The sequence below is a fragment of the Triticum dicoccoides genome, chromosome 7A, assembly GCF_002162155.2.
Source record: "Triticum dicoccoides isolate Atlit2015 ecotype Zavitan chromosome 7A, WEW_v2.0, whole genome shotgun sequence".
NCBI classification, from domain to species: Eukaryota; Viridiplantae; Streptophyta; class Magnoliopsida; order Poales; family Poaceae; genus Triticum; species Triticum dicoccoides.
The window spans coordinates 726,328,575-726,347,728 of record NC_041392.1 but is presented as its reverse complement, the minus strand read 5'-3'; the positions used below and the strand labels follow the sequence as shown (position 1 = coordinate 726,347,728).

The 19,154-nt window shown below is 46.5% G+C and overlaps 1 protein-coding gene and 1 pseudogene across 8 annotated transcripts; one reads left to right on the top strand and one right to left on the bottom strand.

The window, feature by feature from the left end:
* Positions 1 to 656: 656 nt before the first annotated feature.
* LOC119334063 lies at positions 657 to 2,882 on the top strand (annotated as a pseudogene).
* A 3,103-nt stretch (positions 2,883 to 5,985) lies between these two features.
* Positions 5,986 to 17,432, bottom strand: LOC119331062. 8 transcript variants are annotated; one of them, XM_037604233.1, is made up of 16 exons: positions 17,319 to 17,432; positions 16,363 to 16,504; positions 16,129 to 16,273; positions 15,471 to 15,732; positions 15,029 to 15,248; positions 14,812 to 14,938; positions 13,587 to 13,799; positions 13,084 to 13,509; positions 10,890 to 10,978; positions 10,733 to 10,787; positions 10,261 to 10,297; positions 9,833 to 10,164; positions 9,583 to 9,714; positions 9,353 to 9,495; positions 6,818 to 6,883; positions 5,986 to 6,675 (listed from the first exon to the last, which is right to left on the bottom strand). In XM_037604233.1, the coding sequence occupies exons 3-16, from the start codon at positions 16,267 to 16,269 to the stop codon at positions 6,579 to 6,581; spliced, it is 2,340 nt and encodes a 779-aa protein (XP_037460130.1). In that variant the 5' UTR covers positions 16,270 to 16,273; positions 16,363 to 16,504; positions 17,319 to 17,432; the 3' UTR covers positions 5,986 to 6,578. The 8 variants fall into 8 exon arrangements, with proteins under 8 accessions (XP_037460130.1, XP_037460129.1, XP_037460135.1 ...); XM_037604232.1 differs by having other exon boundaries at positions 16,384 to 16,504; XM_037604238.1 differs by having other exon boundaries at positions 13,084 to 13,284; positions 16,384 to 16,504.
* Between the last annotated feature and the right edge of the window lie 1,722 nt (positions 17,433 to 19,154).

The following is a 19,154-nucleotide window of genomic DNA, read 5'->3' as shown; positions in this document are numbered from 1 at the left end:
CCCTAATCTTGATCGTACACGTTTACGTGTATGATTAGTGTACGACTGAATCGGGGGCGTCACAGCAACCGAATGATGCAGGTACCCTCCTAGTCAAACTTCTACTTATTCCTACAGCACTTTATTCCGATACTATTCCTTCGAAACCAGTATGCCTGAATGTTAGTTTGTTGGTGCTTGCAAGTGCACCACAGAAGTTAGTTAGTACTCCTGAAACTTCCTTCCTCTATTCTTGAGGTCAAATCTATGCTAATCGATAAAGCTTTTTTTTTTGCGGGGAGCTAATCGATAAAGCTTAACGCAACTTTCCTCCTCGTGTTGTTTATACTGGCAGTTGATCGATCTGCCGAGGCAGCCACGCATGCTCCATCCACCTCTGCTGATGGATGAACAAGAAATTCACGTTAGGGTCCGAAACCGTAGACAAGCAACATACATGCAAGGAGCACTAGTCAAGCTCCATCGCTCCACATATTCGAACTATACATTCATCCAATGATCCATTCCAAGTGACCACCGTTGTGTCGTTTACCTGATGCTCTGTTAGGACCAGCAGTGGGGGAAAGGAGGGTGAGCAGTGGCTCCAATAAACTAAACTGGAAAACAGAGCATCGCTTAATGGGCTAACGTCAGGTTAGTACGGACATGAGATAAAAATGTATGAAGGCCAGTTTTGGACTCAATGCCCCTGCAAATTACTCCCTCCAGTAGCTAATGCAACCTGCGACTATCGGCATGAGTTCATTTACAAGATGTGTCCTCTTGATGACCAAAACTCAAGAAAATTATTTTTCAGTAGAGTTGGACAGGTTGATCTTCAACCATTAGAAGAGATTTCGAATGAAATTCTACGAAAATGTGGTGGTCTCCCACTTGCTGTCGTCAGTATTGCTAGTCGTTTGGCGAGTCAGCCAACTAGATCAGTGACACAATGGAAGCATGTGTGCAATTCTTTAAGCTCAAATATGAGATCAAATCCAACTTTGGAGGGGATGAGATGGATACTGAACCTTAGCTACAACAATCTTCCTCATCGTCTCAAAACTTGTTTGCTATATACCGCCATGTACCCAGTGGCGGAGACAGCACCCGGCGAGCCGGGGCTGCTGCCCGGGCTCCCATGGTGCATGTGCATGGAGCTCTAGTAGTAAACAAATGGTTTACTTACAGTTTGTTTGGGCAAAATCTAATTAACTTGGCATCACGTATATCTTGCCCAGGCTCTAAGTTTGAGCTGGCTCCGCCACTGCATGTACCCAGAGGATTACATTATTAGAAAGAATGATCTTGTTAGGCAATGGGTGGCTGAAGGTTTCATCGGCAAAATACATGGTGAGGATGCAAATGAGGTCGCTGGAAGCTGCTTTAACGAGCTTGTCAATAGGAGCATGAACCAACCTACAAATATTGGGTACAATGGACATGTTATAAATTGTAAAGTTCATGATATGATTCTTGATCTAATCAGAATCAAGTCGGAAGAAGAGAACTTTCTTAGTGTGGTAGATGACCTACAGGGCACGACCGCAGCAATGCGGAGCAAGGTTCGCCGACTCTCCCTTCAGTTGGATTACGGAGCGAATGAAGGCACAGTACATGCAAGCTTAAGCATGCCGCATATTCGGTCTCTTGCTCTTTTTGGGAAGTCTTGTTTCAAGTTGTCTATGTATGAACTCAAGTCCATCCGGGTTCTTAATGTGGATTGTCAAGGTGCTAACATGGGTGATAGGATTGACCTCACACCAATCTATAAATTATTTCAACTCAGATATTTGAGAATCAGCATCCCCAAGGAACATATGTCAACCCTTATTCTGCCAACCCTATTTGGGGACCTGAAACATTTGGAGACACTGAAATTGGATACGGCTATTACTGCCATACCATCTGATATTGTTGATTTGCCTTCCTTGTTGCATCTACATGTTCCTACTGGAACAAGGCTAGTTGATGGTATTCGTAGGATGAAGGCCCTACGTACTCTGGTGAACTTTGATGTGCACATGAATTCGGTCGATAATTTAACAGGTCTCGGTGAACTTACAAATCTCAGACATCTTACTTTTTGTTTCGATGATGTTGAACATACTGCCAGCCAACATGGATTTCTTACAAATACTTTCTGGTGTTCGCTGACCAAACTCCTCAGGTGCAATCTGAGACATCTTTGGTCATGTAGTAAGATATTACATCCTCCTTTTGTTGAATTGGGTTCTCCAAGCACTAGCAACACTGAGAGCAATCCTGAGGAACTCCATGTTGCAGCAACTTGGATGTTTCCAAGGGTTCCAGTTTGGACCGGTCAACACCGAAAGCTGTGCGTGTTGGGAATTGCTGTTGAGAAGCTGATGAAGGAGGACGTTGATTTGCTCGCAGGGTTACCTAATCTACTGAACCTGTGGTTGTGGGTACCAAAATCCCCGGGAACAAGGATTGTCATCCGTGATGGTGTGGTGGCATTCCAGCTTCTCAAATGTTTTAGAATCACGTGCTTCGCCCCATGCCTAACCTTCATGGCAGGGGCGATGCCCAAACTCCAAGAGTTGCATCTGCAGATCCATGAGCGTGGAGTGGAGCGTCACGGCCCCTCGACCATTGAAGGCGTGGAGCACCTGCCGAATCTCAGGCAAGTCGACGTTGATATTTGCTTTGAGGGAGCGGATAAAGAATCGCAAACACGGGCTGCCGGCGCGGAGGCTGTCTTGACGAATGCCATCAGCGTCTCTCCAGGACACCCGAGCACCAAGATCAGGCTTCTAGATGATATAGAATATTTTAAGCTTTCCAGTGGCAGTTCCGAGGGGGGCGATGAGGTGGAGAGGTAACCGAATGATGCAGGTACCCTCCTAGTCAAGCTTCTACTTATTCCTACAGCACTTTAATCTGATTCATCCTATACCTTGGAAACCAGTATGCCTGACCGTTAGTTTGTTGGTGCTTGCAAGCGAACCAAATAAGTTAGCATTCCTGAAACTTCCTTCCTCTGTTCTTGAGGTCAAATCTATGCTAATTTGTAAAGCTTAACACAACTTTCCTCCTTGTGTTGTTTATATTGGCAGTTGATTGATCTGCCGAGGCAGCCACGCATGCTCCATCCACCTCTGCTGATGGATGAACAAGAAATTCACGTCAGGGGCCCGAACCGTACACAAGCAAAATACGTACATGCATGGAGCACTAGTCAAGCGACATCGCCCCACATATTTGCACTGTACATTCATCCAACGATCCATTCCAAGTGACCACCGTTGTGTCGTTTACCTGATGCTCTTTTACGACAAGCAGTGGGGCGAAGGAGGGTGAGAAGTTGCTCGAATAAACTAAAGTAGAAAACAGAGCATTGCTTAACGGTACCGCGTGGATCTAATCTAGTCGTTAATGGGCTAAAGTCAGGTTAGTATTGAGATGAGAGAAAAATGTATGAAGGCCAGTTTTGGACTCAATGCCCCTGCAAATTACTCCCTCCATAGTGTCAAAAAAACGTTCTACATTATGGAATGGAGGGAGTACTACAGTTCTAGTGTGAAGAATTCTTCTACTCCCTCCTATCCAAAATAAAAGTGGTTTTAGTTCAAATTCGGAAGCAGGCCTTATTGGTGCACAGGGTGATGTAAATGATTTAACGGTGTACAACTTTACAACATGTTATGGCCGACCTAGGCTAGGTGAGCATTAACACGTGGGGAAATTTGGGAATATCATTTTTATTATCGTGTTAATCAACAAACCCTCCATCCCTGTTCATCAATCGGTGTACAATCATGAGACGGGCACCCCTACTCATGCTGAGATCTTGTTGTAGCACAAACCAGAGCACTACAGCCACTCGGTGCTGCCGGAGAAGCTCCCTGTCGTTTCCGCGGCGGCATGCGCCCGACGCACGCTGGAACCTGAGCTTCTACCCTAGGCACTGGGCGCCCGACGCATTCCTCCTCGTCTCGCGCACTGGGCACCCGACGCGTTCCTCCTCGTCTCGTCGGCACCGGATTTGGGCAAGAAGAGGCGCAACTCGGCCATCTGGTGAACAACGAACAGAGGAGGAAAGCAGGGCGAGGAAATACATACGCTAGCGAGGATGGGCTGGCCGAGATCACGGCATGGGCTTGATGGACGAAATTAGCCCAGCTAATATGGGTTAATTTCAAGATGGCAAAGATACCCGCGCAGTCTCCAACAATACTGATCCCAAACACGGACACATGATTTGTTCATAGACTTGTCCTGACTAGTCAATGGACAATTATGCAGGAGGCGATCATTCAATCATGTCCGCATCCATTTTAAAGCAATTTCGAACAAAAATGACGGAATTCACTAAAGTTCGGATATAATTCTCATAAAATGGACCATATTCCGCCCGTTTAGCTAAAAACTAGAAAAATAGACTAATTTATAGCGAACGGTGACCTGATACGCGTGGCCGTCCATGCTGCTATCACCATCATCGGAGTAGGCCTTTCAGCGGAGAGAGGGAGCAAGAGCACGACACCCCTGGTCGGCCGCCGCCCGGTGCTCATGGAGGAGCCGCTCTGCTTCCTCCTGCGTTGTGTGCGGTTGGCAGCCGCGGCCAATGTCGTCCCCGCTCGTGGTGCCCTGGTAGTGGCCTTGCCCCTGCCGGCGGCAGTGGAGATTTAGCTTAGCGACCACTCCTCGACGATCCCGGCGAGCTCCCTGCCGAGGCGGGTGTGGCGCCATTCTGCCATCTCCGTCGTGGTGAGCAAGCGGAGAACGCGGGAATGGAGTGGGTGCGGTTGTGGACAGCGTCGGTGCCTGCTTAAATAGGCATGGGTAGGGTAGGCGAAGGTCAAGAAGCCTCAAGAAGCTGGCTTCAATGGGGCGCAGCAGCGGCCAGAGTGGTCTTCTCAATAGCTGCGTTGACATTGAAGCATCGCCGCTTGCTCGTCCGGTCACATCTGTCTGACGAACATCAATGTCATGGAGTCAGGTCTGCTCTTAAGCGGTGCTAATCGACACGAATGTGCGGCAACCGCTTCATGCGGAAGGCAAATCAAGCGAGATTTTGGGGTGGATCCAGGATGTCGGACGTGTGCGTGGCAGAGGTTCTCTTCTCTCTCCTTGTCTCTCCTATGGCCTTGGAGCCATGGGGGAGCGGCGGATCTCGATTGGGCTATGTTTTTTACATGTTTGTTTGAGTTATGTTAGGATTTGTGTCCTGCTTAGAAAGTTTAGACAATAGCTGCTCTCTGAGGATGGAGTAAGATTCTTCATGCCTAGGCCCTGTCTTGATGGTGTATCTAGCATCCTAAGAGAGCGTGTGAAGATTTGTCTCCACGGATCTCACAGGACTTGGTCGATGGTTGTCTTTGATGGATGAATATGGTCTTTGTTTGTGTGTGTTTCTGGTTTGCTGGTTCTATAGGACCTTAGCACAACGACTTTCTCAGTAGCATGTTAGACCAATTTCTCTTCGTTCATGCCCAAAGATGTCCAAGTTCGACGACTCTTTCTTCACCAGAAGTCCAGAATCCCCTTCAGCACAGAACCGTACGCTGCCATAGTGTTTTCCATCGTGAAGACAGACACTTGATCACCTTAGCAGAATCGGTGATTTTCACCCAACATAGCATGTCGCCGAGTCGCCCATAAAGACGCCATGATCATCTCTGCAGTCGCTCCTTGTCACTGGATCTGGGAGGAGAGGAGAAGGGGATCGGGATGAGGAAGGAGTGGTAGGTGAGAGCGAGAGAGAGGAGACGAGGGGAAAAGTGATTTCATTCACGGTGTCGATGCCGTCTCCAACCAGTCGTTCGGTTACAAGTAAGCCACCACTGGCTTCACACGCACGCCAACACTTGGCTTCACACCCACGCATACACTTGGCCGCTGGGCCCCACGGTGACCTGGTCGTTGCAAGTGGCTAGCTGCACTTGCACTGGTTAGTCCGCTGCAGGTTGATCTGCAGGCGTGACACTCCTCTGTTCAACATCTTTGCTAGTCTCCCATCCACATGGATTCTGCTACCCCTACTATCAAGGAATCGTATCATCAAATTTTATTTTGCTGCTCACATACGGTAGTTATCCAACCTGTCATGTCAGGCCTCTAACAAAACACATCAAAGATTACACGGTATCTTATCTTTGTGGGTCGGTGTCGCCAGAGAAGGTTGAGGTCATCGTCGCTCGCCAGCGCCAAATTTGGGGAAGAAAGCAAGAGAGGCCTACGATCACGCTATTCTTCAAAAGGAGCAGCTGGCCTTTTCAGCGACCGGGCAGCACAGCACTTGCCGCCGAGACAAGGCAGCACATATGCGCTTCTTCATTCATCAGCCATCACCATCACGCACGCACGGACGGAAATGCAATTAATTCTTTGGACTGCCTAGCAAGATCGAGCAGCTACTCTCAAACAACGAAAATCTATCGTTTGTGAGAGAGTTGGCTGGTTGAATCAACGGTCGAGCGCCTCACTTCAAGCAACAGCGGCTGACCTTCACTAAATCATTTTCGGCACACAAGCTCTTGCCAGCTGCTTCCTCATGGTCCGATATGTCCATATTTGTGAGTGTGTTGGCTGGTTATGCTTCGAGCAATACTGTTCATTTCCAACTCGGCCACTCATATGGAATTGGCGTTGCTGCCTTCACTCTCACCTTGTCCTTCTTCATCATCAATTTCCATCATCGACACTCCATGATAGTGTGCAACTGCAACCCTGATCGATGAAAGAGCGCACGCTTTACTAGTCTGGAATCTTAGTAAATGAAATCAGTGTAGAGGAGTACAACGTCAAAATAACTAAGCAGACAACAACATGGGTAATAGAGAAATTAATAAGACCTGAAAACACAGATTACCTTTCTGACCCCATCAAACATGCGAAGCCACGAACCAGGCTAGGGACCCCAAGCTTTGTCTTCAGCCTGGGAAATATGGAGCACTCACTATTTTAGCATATACAGAGAGGGGCTAACCAGCATTGTTTTTTTTGAAACGGAGTCAAAAGATTTGCTCCATCAATTAATTTAGCATAAGAGAATTGCCAAGTTAATTAATGAAAAATCAGGAAAAAAACCGACACAAACCAACCACATGTGGACTACTCATAGAGCATGCAATCCCGAAAGTGCACGATCAGCCCTACAACCATACCCAACACACAACGACCACCAATCCCCACACTACTACACCGCAAGGAAACCCCTAACAAAAGTGCCTGGTCTGAAGACCATGAACACAGCCAAATTCACGGAGACAAGCCAGGCCATAAGGATCGCCCAAGAGACTGATGGCCATCCATCAAACAGCTACGGACACCTTTGCTGTGGCGTCCTTGCTTTTCCACCTGAATGCTTTCTCCACAATCTTCTTGCCAGATCCAGGGATGACCGCCTCCAAACGTGTGAGCAAGCTGCCAAGCTGTATCTCAAAGAGAATGTCATCCTCAGCCACAGGTACCATCGACAAGACGGACTCAGGTGCCTCCAGTTGCTCACTTGGCAGAGGAGAACCCAGAAGTTGCGCCTCAAAATTAGGTGCCAACGCACCTACCTCGTCAACCTCGTCACCCACCGACAGCAAGTGCTCCATCTCCTTCAGAAGCACCAATGAAAGAGGTGAAGTGGGCTCCCCACAACGCTCCTGCCGCTCAGGCATAATAGGCAGCACTAGAGCCAGGACCTGGTCGATGACTACACAACCAGAGGCAGTCAATAGCACAGACATCGATGACGGACATGATGTAGCACGAGGGGAGAAATGTCCATAAAGGCTTGCTTCCTCCGCAACAAAAGACCCAATCGGAAGCTCAAGCAGTGAAGGCACAACCGGCACAACCTTTAGTTTGGCGAGAGTGGCCTCCACTCTCTACAAACGCTCCCAACTCGTGCAAGGCAGTCGCGAAGCTCGGTGCAAAGCAGCTTTTTCTCCTCCGCCAGGACGGGCTGTAATTGCAAATCAACCGGTGTTGCGACGACCTCCAGTGCAGGCGATGAGGCATCATGACGCGGCTTCAAAGACAGATCGGAGCGGTGCTGAGCACAGCAGAAACACACTTTGTGGCCGAAACGAAGGCATTAGGTGCACTGGATTGGGTCCCTACAAGAATGGGCATGATGACCTTTGGAGAGACACTGAAAACATCGATCTCTGAGCCACGCCAGAGGAGCAAGCCGGGCAATGGAAGTGGGCCGAGGGAAGGCCTTTGTAGATGGCGAATGGGGGCGCTCAGCGACGATGTGCCAATCTCCCAACATTTCCCCATGAGCTGCTGGCGCGCAGCACATGGCATCAGTGGGCGTCATCTTCCTGCTAATGCATCCAAGCCAGTCCCCCAAACCAGGACACACGGGAAAGGCTACCGGGACGGTGCATGACAGACCGGCGGCAATGGGCGGCTTCGTGTACGGTGCAGGCGGCAATTGGAGCGGCGCGAGTGGAGCGGTCGGGACAACCTACAGACCGCATCGGGAGGCAACTGCCAGAGCATTGGGAGCCCCGTCCTGCACTGCTACGGACACCACCGCATTGCCCAGACCAAATGGGTCGCGGCCAAGCCGGCCAACAGCAGCATGGAGGTCGCCTGGGATGCAAGATCGATGAACAGTGGCGGCTCAGACACATCGCGGAGACGATGGCCGGAGCGACCGCCGCCACCGAGTAGGGCGCAGAGTCAGAGCTCAGCATGGCCGGAACAGCAGGAGCCGACGTGGACGATGAACTAGTGCGCAGCACGGCTGGAGTGGCAGATGCAGCCGCTGCCGACGCGGAGGCAAGCCGGGGGCGTGCACAATGGACGGCCGAAGACGGAGCAGCCGGCACGGGGAGCCTCGCGGACGCGGGAGCAAGCTTGGCCCGGGGCTCCTCCAGCACCTGCATGGACACTCTACCCATCTGGACAGGGTGGCCCAACGCCGGCTGCAGCGGGGCGGACAAGAGCTCCTGGTCCGGATCAGACCAAGCAGCGGACGGGGGGACCGGCAGGACGAGGCACGCCCTGCAGCCAGCAGGCAGCGAGCTGGCCGGGACGCGGGTCGGTGGCAGGGTGGCTGACGGGGCTGCTGGCGGTGTGGACGGCAAGTGGCGGTTTAAGGAATCATATCATGTGTAGTCAATTTGATGTTGTGTGGTCAGATGTATGAATTTATTAATAATTTGCATGATTTCTGCTTGTCCCATGGCATTTTTCCCAAAAATCTGCGTCGTCAATTAACTACACAGATGAAGTGTGGCTTCGCCACTGAGGACGGGACGGACGGCGCAAGGTTGCGAGGGCTCATGTTCCACTCCTGCTTTTTCTTCCGAGAGGGATGGATAGAGATGATGGCGCGGCCGCAGGGGTGACCGTGGTTGTATGGTCGAGACATGGTGAGACGTGGTTGTATCGTGATTACCTGAAGTCAGTGGAGCTCCACACACGAACGGCACCACTCCATGTACCTGTAATTAGAACTGGAAGACTGGGATGGGCAAAGACGGAAACTGCAGTCTCATGTTCGAGTGTATGAAGACACTCCTCCTTCTGCAAGTCCCATATCTGTTTTGAAAAAAAAAACAAGGCACTCATATATTAGAAATGCTAGATGCATGTTGTATTAATGTACTCTCCAGCATACTAGCCGACCTTGGCAGTCCTGTCATCAGAGCCGCTAATCAAATACTGCCGCCCATCACGCTTGAAGAAATCCACGCTGTGCATTCCTTCCGAATGCCCATACAGAGTATACTTGGATTTGGGAGAATCAAGACTCCAAACCTGAACACCAACCATAAGAGGTTCCAGTCATAGTACAGTAGAAAATGAAACATATTCCATCTTCATCACTGCATCAAAAAGTTTACTTAGCAAACAAATAAGAGAGAGAAAGCAAAACCTTTACTGTACGATCATCTGAAGCACTTGCAAAACTGTTGGTGTCCTCTGGATTAAATTTTACTTCATTAATATCATCTGAGTGTTCTTCAAATGTCTGTATGCAATTCCAGTCCTGGTCCCAGTCCCAAAGCTTTATTTGCCTATCACACCCTGACAGCACATACGGCTGGGCTGGATGAACGTCTAATGAGCACATGGTATTGTCATAATCGTGAGATTTGAAACCCGTGACCTTTTTGAGTTCCTTTTCATACTTGTACACATGGACGAAGCAATCTTCTGACACAGCCACAATCCACCCCTTTCGTGCAATAAATTTAACTTTGCATACTGCAGTGAGGGCAATCGTCTGATTAGCATATACCATTGTACAACTATACATATTGTGGAAGAAAATTATATTAACAAAGAAGTCAGAGAGCTTACCTGTATCCCATGAGGCCTTAATCGAAGCGACCACTTTCTGCCAGTAAACATAAGTGAGTCATTTGTTGGTCCAATGTAAACGTAAGACTGGTATATTTGGCTATTTGCCAACAGAAATTGATCTTTTGGTGATCACCCTTTACATTTAATCGTAGTAATTCAATTGAAATTCTACGAGGGGAAAAAAGTGGGGAAAAACATTTGCCAATATGGTGTGGTGTTTGCTTGGCTGTGGGCAAAAAGTTCAATATTATGGTACGGCTCCCATCGACCATCACCAAACATAGAATTTTCCTGCTATTTGGTAATCAACAGAATCTGTATATGTATTTACGAACTGTAAATGCTTTTTTTTAACATTACGAACTGTAAATGCTTACGAGCATCTTTCTGATGCAAAGGGCAAGTGGCCATAATTTTCTTTCATTATCCAAAATACTAGCAGACAAAGCAATATATAGAGGTGACGTGCCTGCATGTTAGAGTTCCAAATCTGGACATGACCAAATCGGTGACCGGTGACAATCCTGTATGATAATGAGGTATTAAAGCAGGATAATCACATCCAACGCACCGACTTGAAAAGGAAGATTAAAGATTAAAATGCCTATATTATCCTACACACTTACAAAGGCTCTGTCTGATGTGCATCCATACAAAGGAACCCACCGACTGCATCATCTGTAATCTGACCAAACAGCAGTAAAGGTTGGATTGCCTGCTACGTCGGCAATGCATCAAAGACAGACAAAAGGAAGCATCAGTACAATTCAACTCAGTCACTGAAGCAGCATTGTTCCAATGCCACAACGCAATTACACTCATAAATGAATTTAGTTGGGATCTCTTTCTACCTTGATCATCTCAAATCATCTATCTTACACAGTAGAGTAAATTAGAAGGAACCCTCTTTTGTTTTTTCTGACATATAACCACCAGTATCCAAACAATGTCTACCGAGCCGTCCGCGACCTTCACGGTGATGGAACAGGACACGATGCGGTAGCTCGTCGTAGGGCGGCGACATGTACTTCTACAGCCGCCACTTCAAACCCAAAATGCTCGCGCTCGGGTGCCAGATGGCGGCACTAAGCGCCCCGAGGAGGCGAGGACGCCCATTGCTTGTGCGGCATGTCAGCCAAGTTCGTGGACGCTAACAACAAGGCTGCCATAGTGTGGGTGTGGCACAGGGAGACCAAGATGCTCTATGTGGACTGCATGCATGGCAACGCTCGCATGGCCAACATCCTCGTCGCCAACAGCAATGTCGTCATCCCCAGTCCGTAACATCTCCAAGATTATCAGCGGATGGTGTTGGATTATGAATGTCGACCAGAGTGCGCAGAGCGCGGGTGGAGCAGGCTGGTGAGCCCTAAAACCGGCTCCTTGTGCCCTCAACTTGGTGCGAATGGAGCTGGTGGGCTCATGCACATTGCTCGACTAAATGGCTGAGGCCACCTACAGAACTTGGGGAGGTGTCGGAGCTAGCGGCGAAGGGCTCTCGGAGGAAGACATCATGCTCACAGACACGGAAATAATTAGGTTGTCGGACTAATAGTCGTATGGGGGTAAAAAGCAAGAGAAAAGAAAAAAAGGTTGCTGGACAACAAGCGAAGGTTTCTCAAGAACTCAATCGACCGGCGTGGCCAGGAGCCCAGGACGCAGCAGTGGCGGGCTACACTGACCTCTGCGCGCATGCCAAGTAGCAGCAAGCCGGAGACTGAGTGATGCTACCGATGCCAAGATCGACAAGCTACAGCTATATTCTTTATTTTTCTGTAATAATATATATAAACATAATAAGATTATATTATGGTATCGAAATTATCAGATGGAAAAAATTACTTGATGCAAGATGTTTATTTTAATTATCAAGGAATCAACTATACAGTAAATAATTATTTGTGTTGAACAAAAACAAAAATAAAACAGCCTCTTACAGAAATGTAGGGAAAGGCTGCGTACTATAGACCCAAAGTGGTCGGACCCTTCCCCGGACCCTGCGCAAGCGGGAGCTACATGCACCGGGCTGCCCTTTTTTTTTTAGACATAGCTTTGTAAGTCATATAGGGACAAATGACAGACAATTGAACGCTTTCTTTCCGGTGCATTATATGGTAATGTACAGTTTTGATCAAACAAGGACGAAAGACCCCTGGTAACCAAACAATGTTTACTCGAAACATTAGACCTTTTTTTTGCGATGAAAAAGGACTTTTATTCTAAATTGATAGACCTATTATGCTGTCGCTGCCCTTTTTGACATTTGTATTAATCAAATTTCTGCCATGCTGTTACTCTTACTTGCACCATTATTCATTACGCACAAGTTTCATTTGTACTAGCTAATAATTAACTATACATAGCTTTTGCAAATAAGTTTTCTTTCTTAGTTACCGATCTCACCTGTGTCTCAGGTGGTATATCACGTATTGATGCGCACACACGCACACAACTGGTGAGACGTACTTGTCAACAAACAAAATTCTGACTTCTCAACACTACATGAAAATAAAAAGGAAAAGATGTGCAACCCAACCTAATCTACTAATTATTTTGCAGTACTCTGTATTAAAATAATTTTAAAATATATTTGATCTGGACGTCTTTTATTTTTTGAAGAAAGCGATCTCTCCCCCAATTTCATTCACAAAACCACAAAGTTCAACTACAAAGCGTAAGTAAATATATGTTGACCTGAACGTCTATCAATTTGGCACTCTTTTTTGCGGGAAGGCACTCTAACTACAATAAAAGATCATTTGCACTGGACATAAATTGAATAGACAAAGCTTTGCATGTTGGTATTCTTGGACAACTCACCCAACTGGTTTCCTCACTTGCTTCTTGTGGCTCACTGACGTAAAAAACCACATCCAAATTCACGTCATCAACCACATTGACCACCTCATTAGTGAACATATTTGTTGTTATATCCTCAACTGCAAGGCAATCATTCACGTTGGTGCTCCACACAACAAGTTCATTGGAACGATGCATATATCCCGGTGCCTTGCCCTGCAACTGCAGTGTTATTTCAACATTACACTTGGATCTTGGCGGCATAATGCCTTTCTGTGGTTGTGTGCAGTATGGCAAGGGGCTCGTATTTTCGATGTTGAAGGCAATGTAAGAGTCCATCCCATTGGTTAACTTAAGTGTGCATGACATCTGTTTGTTAAGCTCAAACGGAAAATGTAGTTGGAGTGGCTCAATTCCAAGCATATCATCCTCCGAGTAAGGGCTTATCTACAATAAAGAGCGGGAGAAAGTAAAAAAGAAAGAAAGAAAGAATTGGGTAAGGCCCATGGAGCATTCGAGCTTACCTGTCCAAATGCATGTTCATAGGCATTGCTGAGTTTTCCATTAGCACCTTCAATTTCTCTTATAACATGTATCATATGCCATATATAAGGCCGTTTGGTTGGCTCGATTTCGTGGCAGAGTAACCCAATTTCAAGGCATTTTACTACTTGTTGGTAAGCCAGTGGTGTTTCCTTCCCTGTTTTCTTCCATCTATGCCTCCATCTCCTAAGTACCTGTCGTTCCATGAAATGTGACAAAGTAAGTTGAAATGTTTTATAAAAACTGTGAGGACGACGACACATAAACCAGCTTGGACACGTCTCTCTTCTCCACACAAAATTAGACGAGGCAATGCATGCTTTGAATGATGGAAAAAGAAAGAGATGAGAAGGTTTTGGTTCCTAATATAATCAAGAGTATCTCATGTGCTCTGTATGCTTCAAGAGAGAGATGAGAAGGGTTGATACTAGCACAGTCTAGATTTTTACGCGTAGATGTGAATGACAGTATAAATGGACTTTCTGGCTGCATGCACCTAGTGAAGGTGTGCGTACTGGTTCATGCTTCTGAATATTGTTGATTTATATAAAAAATGGTTTCTACTTTTGTAAGTTCTAGTGGTTGTTGAAGTGTTCCATATTTAACGCATGCAAACTATGCTCTTTAACGCTTTTGCAAATATGGTTGTGTTTGTTAGTAGCAAGAGCACAGGTAACTCTGATTCGGGACAGTGTTTTTGGGCTGTGATGGATGCAGCTGGCTAGGCCTTTCCGCTTATTTATAGCTGAAAGGAACTAGTACAGAACCATCTCAGTGGCTTTCTTACAGCCTAAGATTTCTTGACTTGACCCACTGACTTGTAGCCTAAGACACAGACTTGACTCACTAGGTTACTGCCTAAGGAAAACACTTGACTCATTGACTGACTGCAGCAAGGATTATTCTAACAATTCTCCCCCTGATCCTTGCAAATAAGACTTGAATCAATTTGGACAATCCCAATCCTAACACGCAGCTCATGGAATTCACCCGCCCTAGTGTTTTCGTTAGAATGTCAGCGAGTTGGTCTGTGGTGTTGATGTAGTTAGCACAGACACATTGCATGACTAATCTTTCTCTTCGGATATGCAGTATGTAACTAAATATGCCATCCAATACCTCAAACAATGTAACATATATGCAAGGCATAAATCTTGGGTATTTCCAGAAAGAGATTATATGTATGGAGAGATAACACACACTTACATTGTTATTATCACTGCAGATTTCTTTTTCTCCTGTCACTAATTCAGTGATTATAATGCCCAGACTGTACATGTCTGATTTGAATGACATCTTTCCCTTATGTAGGTATTCTGGAGCACAGTATCCTCTGCATAAAAGGATGGCATTTTAATGCATTATAGCATCAGAAAATGTGAGTGTAAATGCAAAGGAACATGTTCTTTTCATGCATACTTACAGTGATCCATAACGTTCTTCACTCATGGTTTTTGACTTCTCATCAAGTCTCGATAAACCAAAATCTGTGATTTTCGACACCATATCATTGTCTAGTAGTATATTGTCGGGTTTCAGATCCATATGATATATCTGCTTTTCCTTGTGCAGATGATGCAAACCTTCACAGATGCCTCTAATTATTTCATAACGTGTATTCCATTCAAGTCCCCTTAATTCATCTGAATAATAGAAAAAGTGGCAGCGAGAATGGAAGTTTCCAACAATTGATTTATGCAAGTTAAATACTGAACAATAAGTGACATCAACATTCGTGTTCTAGTCTACATCTCCTTGATTGTAAATAAAACTCGTCAACATGAAATGAATGGAAAAAGATAATTAAACAAGGATAATTAAACAATAAGTGATATCAGCTACGTATATCGGATGCAACAACGTACCAGTAATATATTTTTGCAGGCTTCCATTGCTGATATACTCAAAACAGAGTAACCTTTCTCTTACTTCCGCGTAAATATGTTGTTTTGATCCTTCGATTTGTATGGCTGTTTGATCTGTGCTAGCACAGAAGCCAAGAAACCGTACCACATTTTTATGTTCAATATTCAGCAGGCTGTCAACTTCACGATAAAATAATGCCTCATTGATTGAATGACTGTTCCTTATCCTCTTTACTGCGACATTCCCATTTGGGAGCACTCCCTGTTTAACTTCTCTTGTGAGCATTTAAAGAATGTCTAGCTGAATTTGAAGGTGCTCTGCAGTAAGAGATGGAGTAACACAACACTGGCGCCACCACATTTGAGGGCCCCTGACCACAAAGAAACAAATGCATGTGTGCAAGCTTGTGCCACTGTGTCTATTTTGGGTACAAGAATCCGCCTTACTGACTGACTTCAATACATACGCAGAGTACCACAAAAAAAACTGACTGACTTCCATACATACGCAGAGTACCGCAAAAAGTAATGGGTGTCTTTGAAATGTATGTAACAACTATATATACTGGGATTTTTACTACCGAGGCTCAAGTTGATATTACAATTTCAAGCGTGATCTTTAGATGAGATATGCCTAATTTCTGTTAAAATAATTTACCTTATAAACCGTTGCAAATCCACCATGGCCGATTTCTCGATCGTGCGAGAAGTTTTTTGTGATATTCTTCAAAAGCTCGAATGATAGATTTGTTGGCTTCTCTCTTCCATCAAGTATACGCTGCAGGACCTCAAGATCCATGTATCTGTCGTGCAACCCATTTCAGAATATGGACTTTCAACACTAAAAAAGAAAATTTGTTCCTACTAGAGCACCATTCCATGGAGAACTCACGTTTGACTAGATCGCTAGTACCTTTCTATAGCAGCATATGGTAGTTGTCCAAGAAAGTTGTCTGCGGTAAATCACTGAAGCGCCAACAAATATTTAGCACGAACCGGAACTGATACAAATTGTCCACTGATGTAATAAAACCCTGCATTAAATGCAAAATAAACGAAATTATTGTAAGATTTGTAACAAAGTCGATATATACATGACATAATGCTTGCAAAGTTGAGAGAACGGTATGGCTACAGTGTTTAAAAGCCTAATTTGACGTAGTGCTAAACATGCCCTTCTACCCCTTCTCCACGGAATTAAAAAGATGCACAGCTCAAGAAGTCCCCGAAGAAAATACACACACACACACACACACACACACACACACACACACACACACACAGGGGCAGAAGGAAGAAACCGGTTTTGCCGCAGGGCCGGGTCATAGGTTGCTGACGAAGAAAGAAGCAGAGTAGGCCGTGAAGAGCATCAGAAGAAGCAGCAGAGTACATTTGAGTGGTCAGATCTGGAGGGATGGCGCCAAGTGGTGGAGGGAAATGCAAAGCAGGGGAGATTAATGGAAACGCTGGATCCGTAAGTTATCTAGTCAAACGCCACAAAGGGGAGAAACCTCAGACGGGACCCCACAAAGCAGCTGCAGCAGCGCCGCCGGCATCCGTAAGTTTAAGATCTGGGCGAGACGCTTTACTGCTGTCCGGCCGCCTGAGGCTGCATCGATCGAGAAGACAACGGCCATGCCGATGGCGGCGACCCTAGAACGTAGTATCTACTCTGGATCTGGATATGCAGAGGAAGAGGGAGGCCACCTGACATTCCTCTCGGGCCAGCGGAGGCGACAAGAGCAGCCAGAGGCCATGGATTAACAGTACAACCTCTCAGTTTACCAAACCACGGATCGACAGATTGAAGATAACAATCAATCATCTGCATAAAGCGACAGCACTGACCTTGAGAGAGCAGACGTAGATAGATCGATGACGAGAGAAACGAGCTGAGTGAATAGTGGTCTCCACTCTCCTTGCAGCCGCTGGGTAGGTGGCGGTGGGTGTGTAATATAGTACAAAGTTGACTTGACTTGACTCGAGGCTGTTAGAGTAATACAAGCACATTAGTTAATTGAGCTCAGCATGGATTAGTATAAGAGCAACTCCTCAAACGGATATGGATTTCGTCTGTTTTTTTGTCTGTTGGGTCACTTATCCACCTAGCGGACATGCGGCGGACACGCACGGATGGTGGATGCACCCAACCAACATAGAAACACTTGAAGCGGACATGCGGCGGACCCCCTTCCCCCCTCCTCCCTTCTTCTTTGTAGGCGCCCTGCCCCACCAGCGTCGGCCGACACCTCCTCGCGCTGCCCCTTCTCGCCTCCTCGCGCCACCCCTCCTCTCCCCCATCGCGCCACCCCTCCTCTCTCCCTCATGCGGCCATTCCTGCATTAGATCCGGAGGGAGCGCCCGGACGCAAGCTACAGCACCAGCGGCGGCCGAGCCTCTAGCCACATGACGAGCCCGCGAGGGAGTGCCCGGACGCGAGCTCTAGCGCCAACACCAGCACCACCAGCCGGGCCTCGAGCCCCATGAGGAGCCCCGCGAGGGAGCGCCCAGACGCGAGCTCTAGCGCCAGCGCCGCCGGCTTGAGGTCGGGATGCACGATGCGGAGCCCGTGGAGCGCGTGCACGGCCCCGAGAATGGCGGAGGAGGCGGGGAAGGTGGACTGGGTGGGGACGGCAACGGCCTGCGCCAGTGAGCGCGGGCCTCAAGGACAGGGGACAATAGGACAGCAGGTGGACACGTGCATCCGTTTGGGTCGCCCTATAAGAGTTTTCTTGTCTTGTTCCATGGAGTTGGAACAAGACAAGAAAACTCTTATGGATCTTATCAACAAACAATAGGGGGTGATTGATAAATGTGTGGATAAAATAGAAATGTGGGAAGCTAGAGAAAAAAAATGGAGGAGATTACTGATGCTGATCTGAGGATCTTGGACTCAGAAAAAAAAGGGAGAAGATGATCACAACAACTACAATGAGGTAGTGGATTGCAATGCTAGTCAGGAATCTGTGTCCTTTGGCAATAGGTGGGAGTGAAAACAGGGGGAGAAGACATAGACAATAATGAGACAGAAGAGGAACAGCTGAGGAGGTGTGGGAGACTGGCTGGCAAGCACGATGCCAAGATTGAAGAATTGGCCAAAGAAAGAGCTGCTGCTAAGGACAACTATGGTAAGTACCAGAATTTAAATTGTCACAAAACCTCTTTGCTAGATATGGCAGACCAGATTGGGATTGATTTGGGTTGTTCCATTAATATGATTGAATCCAATCTAGATATGATAGATAAAATGGAGCAATGTAGAAGAGATTTTTACCTACAACATATATGCAAAAAAGAAGAGAAGGAAGGTCACTCTGATGAACCTAACCTTATTGATATTGGAGATACAGACCTCGCAGAAATATGTTCTGATGAGGACAATTCTGATGATGAGCTAGAAACGGATCACTTTACTCATCTAAAAAAGTTCTTTGCTAAGACAAAAAGAAATAGCTTGAACTCACCAGGGTTCTCCTACGGGAAGACAGCTAGTAAATTTGGAAAAGGAAGGAAAAAACATAAAATAGATTGAAAAAAGAAACAATGATAGGAATGTTCTGGAATGTTAGAGGAATTGGAAAAGATAATAAGAGAAATTTTATTAAAGATAACATCATTAACAAGAAGCTGGATTTTGTTGGGATCCAAGAAACTATTAAAGGGGACTTTTCAAAAAATGAACTG

What these genes read in the sequence shown, in the direction of transcription:
- LOC119331062 (XM_037604233.1), bottom strand. Translation starts at nt 16,269, where the DNA reads ATGGATCTTGAGGTCCTGCAGCGTATACTTGATGGAAGAGAGAAGCCA. An exon ending in GAAGAACGTTATGGATCACT is followed by an intron (nt 14,939 to 15,028) that starts GTAAGTATGCAT and finishes CCTTTTATGCAG; the next exon opens with AGGATACTGTGCTCCAGAAT. An exon ending in TGTTTGATGGGGTCAGAAAG is followed by an intron (nt 6,676 to 6,817) that starts GTAATCTGTGTT and finishes TTCATCGATCAG; the next exon opens with GGTTGCAGTTGCACACTATC.